Source organism: Lissotriton helveticus, chromosome 7, assembly GCF_964261635.1.
Source record: "Lissotriton helveticus chromosome 7, aLisHel1.1, whole genome shotgun sequence".
NCBI classification, from domain to species: Eukaryota; Metazoa; Chordata; class Amphibia; order Caudata; family Salamandridae; genus Lissotriton; species Lissotriton helveticus.
Genome location: NC_136068.1, coordinates 123339573 through 123354820, shown reverse-complemented (window position 1 = coordinate 123354820; position 15248 = coordinate 123339573). Strand labels below are relative to the sequence as shown.

General features: G+C 43.6%; 1 protein-coding gene across 1 annotated transcript in view; it reads left to right on the top strand.

The window, feature by feature from the left end:
• Window positions 1-15248, top strand: part of PRPF6 (pre-mRNA processing factor 6) — a 206468-nt gene that overhangs the window by 75905 nt on the left and 115315 nt on the right. The window contains exons 8-11 of the mRNA XM_078651660.1: window positions 404-560; window positions 1182-1344; window positions 11395-11513; window positions 13745-13963. Coding sequence (XP_078507786.1) covers window positions 404-560; window positions 1182-1344; window positions 11395-11513; window positions 13745-13963 — 658 coding nt within the window. The remainder of the gene's footprint in view (window positions 1-403; window positions 561-1181; window positions 1345-11394; window positions 11514-13744; window positions 13964-15248) is intronic.

The following is a 15248-nucleotide window of genomic DNA, read 5'->3' as shown; positions in this document are numbered from 1 at the left end:
CCCATGCCACTTATTTTTGCAGTCTAACGGAATAACCTGGCAAGTGAAAGTACCATTTTCTTAGGGCCTGGTTGATGCAAGCTTTTGGCCGTCCACTTGTCAGTAGTTATTGCCTCCTACTTGGAATTCTCCTCCAGGAAGTACTTCTTGAGTTTTGCTGAAGACGTGCCTCTAAGCCTTTCAGTTAACAATACATTTTTTTGGGTAGGCAGGTTCATGTTGACATTCTATTTATCTTTCATCATTGACATAACAGTGTGTATGTAGATATTTACTGGGGGTGTATGCAGTGTTAAACCCGCTCATCGTGCTTTTGTCAGTTAGCCCTATCTACCTTGATCATTCTTGACATACTTTGATATTGTGTTGAAAATGAACTTCTCTTCTTCTTTACCTCCAACAGTGACATAAAAAAAGCCCGCTTGCTACTTAAGTCAGTACGTGAAACAAACCCTCATCACCCTCCAGCGTGGATTGCCTCAGCTCGTTTGGAGGAGGTCACTGGGAAACTTCAAGTAGCCAGAAATCTGATCATGAAGGGCACAGAGATGTGTCCCAAGGTATGGCCTCTCCTTCCTAGATCTGCCCTTTACGTTATGAGAGAGAGCAATATATCTCTCCACCGTCAGTGTTTAACTAATCAGTTGGTCAATGGTACCAAGGAGACATGAAGAATCTATGAACTGCAGCTGGCAAGTGTGTGCTGGGTCAGTCTTTGCTAGAATGGTATTCCAGACTCTGATGACCTCGTGCTTACTGACTCCAGAGGATAGGGCAGAGGAAGACTCTATTCTTTCACTTTTTCAGTAGTTTTTAGGTCAGACAGACTTCAGATCTTAAAACAGTCTTCAGGACTAAAGATATCCCCAAGCTGAATGTTTCAATATTCACTAGACCCAATCTTTTGGGGAGGTCACAGAAATGGGAAAACCATCTACTGTAATGTTTGATAGAAAAGAAGTATCTCTGACCCAGTCCACGCAACACATGGCCCTAGAATTTAACCCTAGAGTCCAGGCACAAAGAAAAAGCCCATACTTCAACATCAGAATACCCCTCTTCTAGCTCTGATGGCTTCACGCATTAGTTAAGAATAATGCACGAAATCATTGAGGACTTAGGATGGCGAGAGCACACTAATCTTGCCCTGACGTGGTTGGTGGTTATTGTTTTCTGTGCAGAGTGAAGATGTGTGGCTTGAAGCTGCCCGGCTGCAACCTGGTGACACAGCGAAAGCAGTGGTGGCTCAAGCGGTCCGTCATTTACCACAGTCTGTCAGGATCTACATTCGCGCAGCAGAGCTGGAGACTGACATCAGGGCCAAAAAGCGCGTGCTTCGGAAAGGTAAGAACTCCATTAGAGGCACGTATTTGTGATTGTAGCTGAAAGCAATATGTTCGCCATTTATGGAAAGAAATAAAACCTTTGCTAATGACTAAATGACTTTAGAGCACTTAGTATGTGTGTTATTCCAGAGTAGGGGCAAATAACCCAAATACTGAACAAACATAATACCTGGGTGCTTGTAATGCCACAAGAGAGGAGATTTCAGGAGAGGGCAGGTATATTTTTGAGTGTATACTTATTGGACTCCATGTGCATAGGCGAGTCCAATGTTTTTAAACTGTTCGTTAAGTTGTGTAATGTTAAATAAAAAGTAAAGGCCTTGAGTATATTTTATGGTATGGCGGGAATGTACATATTCCCACATGGTCTGCTTTATTGCATCAATCCTCTTCTGAAGACAGTGGTGGATTCTCAGCTCTGCCTGCATGTGCTTCCATCTTACTTTGAATGTAATGCACACTTTCCTGCAATACCAGTCTGTAAACATTATTCCTGATCTGCCCCTGCATTCATGCGACTCTAGAGGCCTTGCAGGCTTCCTCACAATGCGTGACCAGTTTCCCAGCAGTGTGCACTGATTGTGGTATGATACAAAAGCGTCCTCATACAGATTGTAACTTAATCCTGCTGTATATGCTTTGGGGTACTATGAGCTTTGTCACATTGTGCATGTGCACACATCCTGCCCTGGGGTTGCTGCAACCTTCCCTCACTTCCTTTGTGTGTTGTTTTGCCTATGTGGAAAGCAGTAGCTTGTTATCCCTCCCTGAGTGTGTCAATTGTGCTGCTTAGTGCAGGCATGATAACTTTGTCTGGGTGCACTGCATACTTGTTGAAACTCTGCCAGACCATAGGCAATCCATTGCACATTGCCTGCTGGCATTTGCCCTGTTCTGAATTCCGTATATGCCTGCGAATCTGAATCCTTCTCTTCAGGCAATCCACACGTTTCCAAGTGCCTGTGACTATTAATCCCTCCACGGAGGCAGCACAAGTTTCCCCACGCTGCCTGTGAGTATCAATCCCTCCATGGAGGCAGCACAAGCTTCCGCACGCTGCCTGTGATTATTAATCCTTCCATGGAGGCAGCACCAGCTTCCCCACGCTGCCTGGGAGTATTAATCCTTCTCTCGAGCCAGCACAAGCTTCTCCACTCTCCCTGTGAGTATTAATCCTTCAATGTAGGCAACACAAGCTTTCCAGTACTGTCTCTGAGTATTAATCCTTTCATCGAGGCAGCACAAGATTTCCCACGCTGCCTGTGAGCATTAATCCTTCCATGGAGGTAGCACAAGGTTCCCTACACTGCCTGCGAGTATTAATCTTTCTCTAGAGGCAGCACAAGCTTCTCCACACTGCCTGTGAGTATTAATCTTTTATTGGAGGAAGTGCAAGCTCCCCTAGCTTCCTGTTAGTATTACTCCTTCTCTAGAGACAGCACAAGCTTCCCCACGCTGTCCGTGAGTATTAGTCCTTCAGTGGAGGTAGCACAAGCTTTCCCACGCTTCCTCTGAATTTATTATCCTTTCATGGAGGAAGCACAAGCTTCCGCACGCTGCCTGTGAGTATTAATCCTTCGATGGAGGCAACACAAGCTTTCCAATACTGTCTCTGATTATTAATCCATTCATCGAGGCAGCACAAGCTTTCCCACGCTGCTTGTGAATATTAATCCTTCTTTGGAGGAAGCACAAGGTTCCCCACACTGCCTGTGAGCATTAATCCTTCCATGAAGGTAGCACAAGGTTCCCTACACTGCCTGCGAGTATTAATCTTTCTCTAGAGGCAGCACAAGCTTCTCCACACTGCCTGTGAGTATTAATCTTTTATTGGAGGAAGTGCAAGCTCCCCTAGCTTCCTGTTAGTATTACTCCTTCTCTAGAGACAGCACAAGCTTCCCCACGCTGTCCGTGAGTATTAGTCCTTCAGTGGAGGTAGCGCAAGCTTTCCCACGCTTCCTCTGAATTTATTATCCTTTCATGGAGGAAGCACAAGCTTCCGCACGCTGCCTGTGAGTATTAATCCTTCGATGGAGGCAACACAAGCTTTCCAATACTGTCTCTGATTATTAATCCATTCATCGAGGCAGCACAAGCTTTCCCACGCTGCTTGTGAATATTAATCCTTCTTTGGAGGAAGCACAAGGTTCCCCACACTACCTGTGAGCATAATCCTTCCATGGAGGTAGCACAAGCGTCCCTACACTGCCTGCAAGTATTAATCCTTCTCTAGAGGCAGCACAAGCTTTTCCACACTGCCTGTGAGTATTAATCTTTTAATGGAGGAAGTGCAAGCTCCTCCACGCTTCCTATTAGTATTACTCCTTCTCTAGAGGCAGCACAAACTTCCCCACGCTGTCCGTGAGTATTAGTCCTTCAGTGGAGGTAGCACAAGCTTTCCCACGCTTCCTCTGAATATTAATCCTTTCATGGAGGAAGCACAAGCTTCCCCACGCTGCCAGTGCATATACGTTCTAGGAGGTAGTGAAAGCTACCTGCGAGCATTAATTCTGGCAGCACAAGGTTTCCAATGCAACCTGCGAGTATTCTTCCTTCCATGAAGGCAGCAGAAGCTTCCCCAAACTGCCTGTGAGTATTAATCCTTCTCTTGAAGCAGTGCAAAGTCTCCCCCACTCCCTGTGAGTATTAGTATTTCCATTGGGGCAGTGCAAGGTTCCTCACCCAGCCTGTGAGTATTAATCCATCCATGGAGGCAGCACTAGCTTCCCCACACTGCCTGTGATTATTAATCTTTTAATAAAGGCAGTACAACCTTCCTCAGCTGCCTGTGAGTATTGCTCCTTCTCTAGAGCATCACAAGCTTCCCCATGCTGCCTGTGAGTATTAATCCGTCCATGGAGGCAGTGCAAGGTTCCCCATGCTGCCTGTGAGTACTATTCCTTCCATGGAGGCAGTACAAGCTTCCCCTATCTGCCTGTGATTATTATTCCTTCCATGAAGGCAGTGCAATCTGCCTGTGATTATTAAACCTTCCATGGAGACAGCACCAGCTACCCCACGCTGCCTAGTAGTATTAATACTGCCATGGACATAACACAAGCTTCCCCACACTACCTGTGAGTATTAGTCCTACCATGGAGGCAGTATAAGTTTTCCAATGCTGCCTGTGAGTATTAATTCTTCCCCGGAGGCAGCACAAGGTCTGCCAGACTGCCTGTATTATTTCTTCCATGGAGACAGCACAGTTTTTCCCACCCTACCTGTATTAATCCTTCCACGTAGGCAGTACATCCTTCTCTAAAGACAATCCTTCAGTGTAGGCAGCACAAGCTTTCCAATGCTGACTCGGAGTATTAATCCTTCCATGGAGGCAGCACGAGGTTCCCCACACTGCCTGTGAGGGGTATTCCTTCCATGGAGGCAGCTGAAACTTCCCCACACTGTCTGCGAATATTAATCCTTCTCTGGGGGAAGCGCAAGGTTCCGACACTGTCTGACATGCAGGATTGATACATTCAATCCTTCCATGGAGGCTGCGCAAGACTCCTCACGCTGCCTCAGATGTTAATACTTCTCTGAAGGCAGTGCAAGGTTCCCCCAAGCTGCCTGTGAGTATTATTGCTTCTCTGGAGGCAGTGCAAGGTTCCACCACGCTGCCTCAGAGTATTAATGCTTCTCTGGAACCAGCGCAAGGTTCCCCCACGCTGCCTGTGAGTATTATTGCTTACCTGAAGGCAGTGCAAGGTTCCGCACTGTCGTGAAATAAATCCTGTTCTAGAGGCAGCACTCTTTTGCATTGGTCCAGGTTTGTAGTGGCACTGAATGTATGGCCTATCTGTTGGCACTGCCAGCAATGGTGTCTAGTACCTCTACTCATGGAGCGCTTACAATGGGCACCTGATTTCTCAAACCTCCAACTACTGGCTCATGCTCACAGCCCCTAGAGTGAACCTTGGCGTGTGGGGAGTTGGTAATGCAAGCCTCAAACAAACCAGTCAGATCGAAACTCCGGTTGTGTTACAGCACTGGTCATGGTCTGCACACTGTGAATGCAGCTGTGTTAGTCTTGGCACTGAAGCTTGTTTCCAAGCCGCGGCCTCCATCCTGGCGTGAAGCGGAAGTGATGAAGCTTCACATTAAGGTGTCAGCAGCCTGCGAGGCTCTGATGCGCATTGCAGGCAGGTGGGGCAGTCTGGTCTCATCTGCTCTTTTTCACTGTGGTGGCTGTTACCATGGTGGGGATGAGGCTTGGGGGAGTGGGGGGGGAGGTGCCCGATCACATTGAATGTTCAATAGCCTGGAATAAAACCCAGAGATCAGGCTGCATGTTTCTGCTGTTGGGGATTTCATTAACTGCTTTTTTTTTTAGCTAAATAAGTGTTTGAGGATCCTCAGGCTGTAATCCTTATTGATTCCAACTAGGAGAATTAAGGTTGAAAAGTGTGCCGCGTGGCTGTTTTTGACACCAGTTACAAGCCTGCGAATTGATTACATCTCCTTGATAGCATTTCCTTTTGTTGTGTTAGTTGATGGTACCACTGAAGCAGAGTGAGAGTCTAAAGTCACAAAAACTGAGGGGCCGCTAACTCTACGCGGGAAACAGCGACGATTTAAAGGGCAGAATAATTCGCCAATATTGGACTGCACTGGATGTGATCACACCAAGTCCTGATTAAGCCTGGGTGGTGAACTCTGCTCCTCTTGTAGAATTACGGAGTTTTCCGCACTCCATGTTACGCGGAGCTTGCAGAGTTGCGCAGCGAGATTTCTCAACGCGGACAGTCTGATTTTGCAATGCGAGTTGTCACATATGCTCGCAACCTCTCAGGTTGCGAAACTGTTCGCGTTGAGAAAGCTGCCGCTCAAGTAGGAAATTTACTTGAGTGGCAAAAAGGAAGCAGCACCCGCTTGCACCCCCTGGCACTGTGCTTGATGCCATTGGCGATAATTTCACGGTGCGGATAAACACCCGCCACTGAATATTACTGTGAACTGCATTTTTCTAACACTCCGCCGGGATCAGAGGTGGAAAGGGGGCAAGAGGATTTTTATAGCTCAGCATTATGAAATTCCATAATAAGTTGGGAGCTCATTTTAATAAAAAGAAAATCAGTGAATAATAAATATCTCTGTTGGCTGAATGAAAGGTGCCTGGGATAGCTGACTTGCAATGAAGGCCATGATCATAGTAAGCAAGGACTGTAGATACATTGATGAGAAGTAGCAACAAATGAACCAGTGAGGGTTTAAAAGCTAGTGCCTGTGCCGTTGGGAAGGAATTACCTTAGTATGAGCATTACAAGTCATAATTGCTGAACCCCGCTTAATAAAATGTTTTGCTAGGTCACGGGAATCTAAATGTTGCCACGTTTCCTTGTTTATTTCTATGTTTGACAGACTGCCTGCCTCCTCCGATGCATGTGCCGCAATGACGTCTTAATTTGTGTGTTCATTGTGTGTTGAGCCGCACAAAGCTCTATGTTAAGCACAGATGCAGTAGGACACCAGACTTCTCTACAGATATCCCCCCACTTTTTGCCCCCATTTGAACTATTAGATGCTGTTTTTTCGACTCTGACAGTGCACTGTAGCCTGCTAAACAAGCTACAGTGCCAGTGTTCTTTCCCCTAAAACTGACATGTTCAGTTGTAACTAGGGCTCCCTGTTTTCCATTTTTACTGATTTTTACAGATACATACAGACAGAAACCCAATTATTTTTCTGTGTATATTTTTTTAAATGTGGATAAAAATGGAAAATGGGTTGTTTTTTTGAGTGATACTAAATGCTGTCAGTCATAGCTGCCAAGCGTATAGCTGTGCGGATTGACAAGCATGGGTGTTAAAAAATGAAAGGAATTGTAGTAAAGTTGCTTAAACAGCAGTAGTTATGCACAAGGTTGATACTGATATGCCTGTGTTTTCATATAAGTGCATTGATTTATCATCTCTGGGTTTTCATACCATTGAAATCTCTCAGGCATTTAAGCATGAGTGAACATTTATTGGGTAAATACATGTGTAAATATACTAGTTTCAGCTCCATTTTTTCACAAAATCCCAAATAAATATTTATAGTTCGATTACTAGATATTGCAAGTGAACAGAGAAGCCATCTTAGGTATATGTACTTGACATTGGTCATTACGAATTACCCAGCTACATAATGGCGTCACTGAAAATAAAGGTGTTTGGTATCAAACACCTCGTCTTAATAAATCCATACCGGTACCAGTGTTGTGTTTATTATGCCATGTACCCAGGGGGCGCCATAGAGGTGCCCCTTGAAAATCTACCATTCCTCTAGGGTGCTGGCTGACTGGTATCGACCAGCCTGCTACCACTCACAAGTTTCTGACCCCCTGTGCACTCAGATGGCAGTAACAATGACTGCTCCAGCAGGATGGCTAGTGATTTAGCATATCAAGACAAGGTACATCAAAGCGGATGTATGCTCTTTTGAGCCCCTTATCTGGATAGGATACTCATTTTAAAGTTTAGAGGTACCAGGGTTTTTTGTACATTAATGTTATTTTCCCTGCCCTAGGAACTCCTATACATAGCAGGGGGGGGGGGGGCCTTTTCCTCCACTAGATTCAATATCTGCACACTGGCCCCTTTACTTCGAGTGTTACACGGTACGTGTTATTTAGACTGTTAGCACTATTTTCTTATATGAGGTTCTCCTACTGCCTTCTTTACTCCCCCCCTCCCTACCGCTGTCCATGCCTTCTACCACCCCTAACGCACTCCCGTTGTCCGTGCTTTCTCCAACCCCTCCCACACTCCCATTGTCCTTTCCTTCTCCCCCCTCCCCCCGTTAAATGTTCGATGCATTGTTATACATATGCAGGTTTTATATTTGTATATTATTATATCCCACAAAATATTTCGGAAGCTGCAAAAGTCATATAAATTTATAGGAAACAGTGCACAACTAATCAACTCGAAAGAAGGAATTTATTTTTGCTCAGCTTCGGAAGTTACCATTCCTTCACTCCTGATTACACAATGTAATTGCCTCCCTTTAGAAAGCAGCCTTTCGACAGTGATTTTTCTCTCATTCTCCCCAAGTAGCAGTTCTATTAGATGGGTTCTTAACACATTTGATTTCCACACTGGATCGAACAATTTGCATTCGAGGGTAATTAAGATGGTTAGCTTTCCATTTTTCCCACTCGTTAGGGAATTACAGACTTCAAAATGTAATGATAGCAGAAACATCAGTAGTTATTTAACCGCCATAAACATTGTGTATAAAACTCTCTTTCTGCCCACGACCAACCGGGGCAAAGCAGGCTCATAAATGTTGTGTCATAATGGGTTTATCATTCGTACAACTTTCCTTTTCTCTGCAAAGTAAAGGGCACAGCTTACGGAAATAATTTTTCAGCACACCCACCACTCTGTAAAGACAAGAGAAGGCTCAATGTAGGTGTTCCCGAACACTGGGAAGATCAATTAATTTCTTATTGTCTACCGTATACAAGCATTTGCAATGCAATAGGTCTCGCATTTACGCAAGTTTAAGCTATTGACACTATAAATGACAATACGTTTTATTTATGTTTCAAAAACCAAAACCTAAATAAAAGGCATTGTCATTTACAATGCCAATAGCTCACACTCTCATAAATGCGAGACCTGTTGCATTGCAAATGCTTTTTCTAAATTGGTCTTGAGTTTCTTCTTGAGTGTATCTCGTTTATTGCCCCTGTGTGTACAACAAATGCTTAACACTACCCTCTGATAAACCTAAACTGCTCGCCCAATCTACCACAAAAGAGAGCTTTTGGGATTATAAATTTAAGCCTTGTAAACCAATAAGGGTCGATTGGACTCCCGGCATAGTGAACCCCATTTTGGTCCACTACGTAGAGAGCCATCTTCCTACAGATGCTTAGTGTCCTGGCAGAACATTATCGGTGGCAGTGTAAACCAGAACTGTCATGACTGCGGTAGTCCCGCTAAGTGAAAGTTTTATGAGGCAAAATATTTTCTCTCGGCGTCATATATACACAGTGGAGAATCTTGTTAGTTTCACCACCTAGTATTTGGTGACTGAAGCCTCCCACGGAACAACCACCAAAAATCTGTCTGCAGACACCACCAAAGGACTCGCTGTAGAACAGCTGCAGAGCAAGAGAGACCATATTTGGGGGATGTCTGGGGGAAATGTTGCTGTACAAGTGATAACACTTGCCACCTCCCCATTGTATGCAGGCCAGCTTCATACTCTACAGTATACTGCGCTGTGGAACTACACCTGCAGCCCAACCTATCCACAAATTGCCAATGCAATGCTGTATTTATTGTGGCGGGACTCTGCTGGAACAGTTACATTTCCGGATATTTTAAAAATCTGGCAAGTTGGTTTCAAAAATTTTGCCTCACATCGGCGGAGCGTAAGGATCTAAGCATTTCATAATTTTCATAATTTGTGGAAAGGAATCCAATAGCTGCTCTTCTCACCCAGCCTTTATATACTAGAACCTCTTAGCCATGAACTTCCCGATCAGAAGTTCACAAATGTCCTAAAGGCACAACTTTCATATAAAAGAAAACCCACAAGCAAACAAACATGAGTAAGATATGAAATCTCAGGGTCCTGCCCTCCTTCACTTATCAACCTTACTGTTGCTGTGTTACAGTATAAGAATTCTTACTAAGCTATTAAAGTCTTGTAAATAAGTGTTTCTTTAAACAGTGTTAGGTTAACATAACTAAGTCGTTTTTCCTATGTAATGAATTATCTCTTCTAGCAATATTACACTGCAATTATTACCACTAGCTGTGTTACACTTCAGCAGTTGTAATTTTCAAGACTCTTCTGCAGAATAAAATTAAGTACCGCAACTAATATTGATGACAGCGCCACTTTGTTATAAGTAATCAGAGTCTAAGGGGCAGCTGTATCGTCTTTGCAGTTTGCAAGTCCTTAATAGCGAATTTGAGAGATTCGCTATTAAGGACTTGCAAAATGAAATGTATTTAGGTTTCGCAATAATAATTGCGATTCCTACATATTCCTTAATTGCAAATTGCGATCCGCAATTAAGGAATACCTTCCTATTCATTCCTATGGGCCTAGAGGCCCATAGGAATGAACGGGAAAACATTCACAATTTGCGAGTACCCTATAGGTACTCGCAAATTGCGAATGCAATTGCAAGGGTGCCAGAAGGACACCCTGTTGCACCCCTGAAATATGCATGTGTGTACATGTGGCACACGTACATTTATTTTATTTATTTATTGGTATTTAATAAAGCGCGAACAATTGCCCGTAGGCGTCTCGGCGCTGTTACTACTGCAAACTTCTCCACTACTGTGTTCTGGCAATTACTGATTAAACAACCACGTTTTCAATTTTTTCTGGAATGACATGAGCGAGGGGCTGGTCCTGATAAACTGGGGGAGTGTATTCCATAGTTTTGGTGCCGCAACCAGAAAGCGGCGTATCTGTGCCTAAGGGCATGTATGTACGCCACAAGGCACATTGAAAAATGCAAAAAAGTAAATTTTTCAAGGAAATCGCAAATTACCACCAACTTAAAGTTGGCGGTAATTTGCGATTTCGTAAGGCAAAATCACACAACTTGGGTGCTTCCAGAATTGCATTTAAGGAATCGCAATTTGCGATTCATTAAATGTATTTGCAAATTAGGGAATCGCAAATTTTGCGATTAACTATTTTGCGAGGGCCTTTTGGGATGATACATCCCAAAAGGCTTTTTCCCGTTCACTAATTGGCCAATTCTGAGAATCCGCCCGTTTGCGAACGGGGAAAAAGGCTTCATACATCTGGCCCTTTGTTCCCCATCTAAGTCCATAAAAGCTTGTTATGGACAAAACGGATACAATACTTGAGTTGCTTAACTGGATGCCTGATCCTTTTTATTCTGACATTTGCTCCTCTATAATGACACTGTCTTGTATAGTTGTGCAGAGCTTTGCTTTGTCCAGTGAATGTATTTGCTGGTCTCTCGTGGATGTTTTCACGACTGCAGACCACATTTATAGCTGGTAGCTTGCGGTTTGTGTTTTACGGATACCTTCAACCCTTCCTCTCTTCTTCCCCATGCTAGCCCTGGAGCATGTGCCGAATTCAGTGCGACTGTGGAAGGCTGCTGTGGAGCTTGAAGAGCCTGAGGATGCCCGCATCATGCTAAGCAGAGCAGTAGAGTGCTGTCCCACCAGTGTGGAGGTGAGTGCTTGTGCGGTGCTTTGTATGGTGTAAGGACAAAAGTGCTCATGCTTTTTAAAGAACCATGATGTGTCCAGAGTGAGCTGTTTTAGGCTGTTCAGTACAATCTCTTCCAAAGTGAATCCATCTGAATTTTGTTGCTGTTCATCACAAGCCTGAATTCACATTCCAGTTGTCATTAGTGTTCTGCTCACTCCAAATAGCTGCTTTATTGCTGATCCACTGCTTTCTTATGAAGGTGATAGTAGGCCATCCATATGTATTTTTTCATCGAAGTGTGGCTTCTGCTTTTAGAATAAAAAATAGCAAAACTGCAGGCCCCAGAAAAAGCAGAGTAAGTAAGTAGCTCTATTCAGAATGGCTAGTATATTTTTTAAAACAATAGGTGCGTGTGATGCTGTTGTATCATCTCCTTGCAGAGCCTCAACTCCAATATGGAAGACATGCTTGGTAGCTATTGCCTTCCACGGAAGGTGTGACTACCACACAAGTGGAATTTGAGGGGTAAGGGGAGCGGGGGGCTAATTTACCTGTGAAGGAGAATGCCCAGGATTCATGTTAGGAAGGTGTTGGCAGGCTAGGTGGTTAAATGCATGGCACTACTTTTCAGCGGCAGAGCTATTAACATTATCAGAGAGAGAATTCAAAATATTTGCATTCTTTGAATCTCTGGGCACTTTCAGCATTGCGTGATACACAGAATCCATAATCCATATTATGCTACAAAATGTACAGTAAATTAAAAAAAAATTTAAAAAGTGATCAACTTGATACAGCTAAATATAATATGGGAATTTTTAGCATAAATCTAGAGGCAAAGGCAGAAGAATCTTTTCCAGGATACTTTAAAAGTAGTATGTGTGGAAGTAGTTCAGGAGGTGATGGTTTGTTCCTAACAATTAAAAAAGCAAAGGGCTGAAAAGAATAGGGCCCGAAGGTGAGTAACCTAAACATAGAACTCAGGAGTGGTGAGTTCTTTGTGGTACTTAAAGTGGTATAGGGAGCACAAGAAAACGCTGTGAATAATTTCAGACACAAGATAAAGAGAATGAAATGAGCATGAAAAGGAAGATATGCCATTATTAATGAGAAGAAATATAGAAGCATTAAACGTAATTGAACAGCAGCAATATAGTAACCAGGAATGGCAATTAGTAGAGCACAGTTGTATAATGTGGAGGTGCGGGGGTGGGAGGAGGGTTAGAAAATAGTCTTGAACTCGATAGTAGAATATAGTTTTAACTTTAAAATGACAGGTGGCAAATACGCCTGATTGAAGAGATTTGCTTTGAGAAAGAATGCAATAAAAATGCTCTAAAGTTTTTCAAAGAGTGTGATATGGGAAGTTGTGAAGGTAGCGTGAGAGAGTAGATGGGAATCTGGAGTAAAACAATCTCTTTGTGAAGCAGATTAAAAAGAGTGGAGAATCATGTGGCCCTAATAGTGGTGAGAGATTTAGTGCCATACCAGTAGGAGCAAGGGAGAAGAAGGAAGGCAGGATTTGATTTGCGAGGACACACCCGCACTAACACTGCTACTTGAGTAATGACAGACTTTGGAGATTAGTGTACAGGATTACAGAACACTATTCAGTTGGTCGACTTTATGGGGCTGGTTGTCATTTCCACTACCACCCTGTTACCACTCCGATAGCTGTGTGAGCATTCTCCCACATCTGTGCTTCTCAAAATGCTTGTGTCTTTATTGTGTCAGCTAAAGCCAATTTTTCCCTTGTAGAGGTTGCACTCCTTTTGCTAGTCCTTAATTAAATTTCAGAGTTCTCTGTTTGGGTGCTTCATTCTATATTGACTCCTATTTTGACTCTTGTTCGTGACTTTTAGGAGTTCCCTTGTACTTAGAGTAGCACAAGCTTGTTCTCGATGGATGGTCATTTTAAAAATAACGCAGTCGTTAAGTTGTGAGCTTAGTCTTCGCTTTTGCTTGTAATCATTGAAGCGTAAAGAGCTTTCCTACCCAGTGCTTATGCTTGCACCTGTGTATAGATGATCATGAACAATGTGGTTTTCATACTACAGCCAAATAAATGGTGAAGGTTTAATAGCAGGATTGATGAGCAGTAATGGCTGTAGAAACGTGCTACTTGAGTTTTTTCACTGGACCCCAAACAGTGTTTAGTAAAGGGTCGCAAAACTGTTTTATTACCACTGTATCTGCTGGTCATCGTTGGTGGCCCACCCTTATCATGTTAACATTGCCCCCTTTCCTTACAGCTGTGGCTTGCCCTCGCCCGCCTGGAGACCTACGAAAATGCACGCAAAGTGCTGAACAAAGCCCGTGAGAACATTCCCACAGACAGGCATATTTGGATCACTGCTGCCAAGCTTGAGGAAGCTAATGGAAACACTCAGATGGTGGAGAAGATCATTGACAGAGCGATCACATCCCTGCGCGCCAACGGAGTGGAGATAAACCGTGAGCAGTGGATACAGGTATGAAAAACTGTAGTGTAGTTCCTATTTTCCCAATAGGCTCTGCGCATTGGAATAATATCTTCAATAGTATAGACGTAGGACAGAGGTTAACTAGGTCTTCTACTGACGATATTAGACTTAAAGTTATGTGTGCCAGCTAGCTCAGAGTTCACTAGAAACTTTCTCGAATAGGCAAGGAGGAGTTTAACCTCCCTGGATAGACAAGAAGGGATTTAGTTTCTGACAACCATAGAACATGACAACTTTGCTCTCCCTAATCAAGAGTATATCTCTAGAGTCGTGTGAAAACAAAAGACAACTATTTTACTCAGTCAATGCGTGCATACTTAGTTTCACCAGATTGTAGAGAAAAGAAGAGATGGGCGTGTTCAATAAAAAGGTGTTATTTATTGATCAGTCTCTTTTCTCATACAAGAGAAATGAATCGCTACAAATGCAATACTTATGGTTAAGTAAAGTGCATACAGTAAAAGCAGGATTATAAAATAATACTGTAAAAGCATTGATATGGTTTCTTAGCCATATGGTACTTAAAATGGATAAAAGATATACATACATATATACATTGACTAATAGTACTCAACTGGTGCTTCTAACTACGCCTACCCCAGTGTACCTGACCTGAGCCTAATACGTGGGCGGGAGTAAATAAGTAGCAGTTTAAGTTAAGTTTTGTTTGCCAAGAATCTGACTCAAGAATTCTCTGTAAGGAGTTAGTCAGTTCAGTACCTGGGATTTAGAAGGCTGGAGGGCTGGTATCTCTGTCTCGGGACTCTGTATCCCAGTTACCCGCGAGGGCAAGCCGGAAACGCCGGAGGCTGGATTTCTCGGCAGGAGAAAAGGCAGCGTCTCTCTCAGCGCGTCAAAAGGGAGGGGCAGCGTCCGTGGGCTTCCTGCATCAGCTGGGCTCTCCGGTAAGTAGCGCTGCTCCAAGCTCATCACCACCGTGTCTTTGCTTAGGGCAGCGTCGGTATATTTATACCTGAAAGGGGCCGAGTTTGACGTAAGGATGGACATAAGACGTCATTAAGGATGTCATAAGAACTGGTCGTTCTTACATTCTTTACAGGAGTTCTCGAACTAAATCAAAACAATAGCTGCGGGGGATTTCCCAGGTCTGCTGGAGGTTTGGTTTGTTTTGAGAACTCGGTGTGCTTTCTAGGGGGGCTGGAGGAATAGTGCTTGCCTAATGTGATAGCATGCGCTATGACCTAATCTGAAAACGGGTTTCTGTGCCGTTGTATGGCTTTTAGTGATTTATTAACCGGACAAGGGTTAGAAA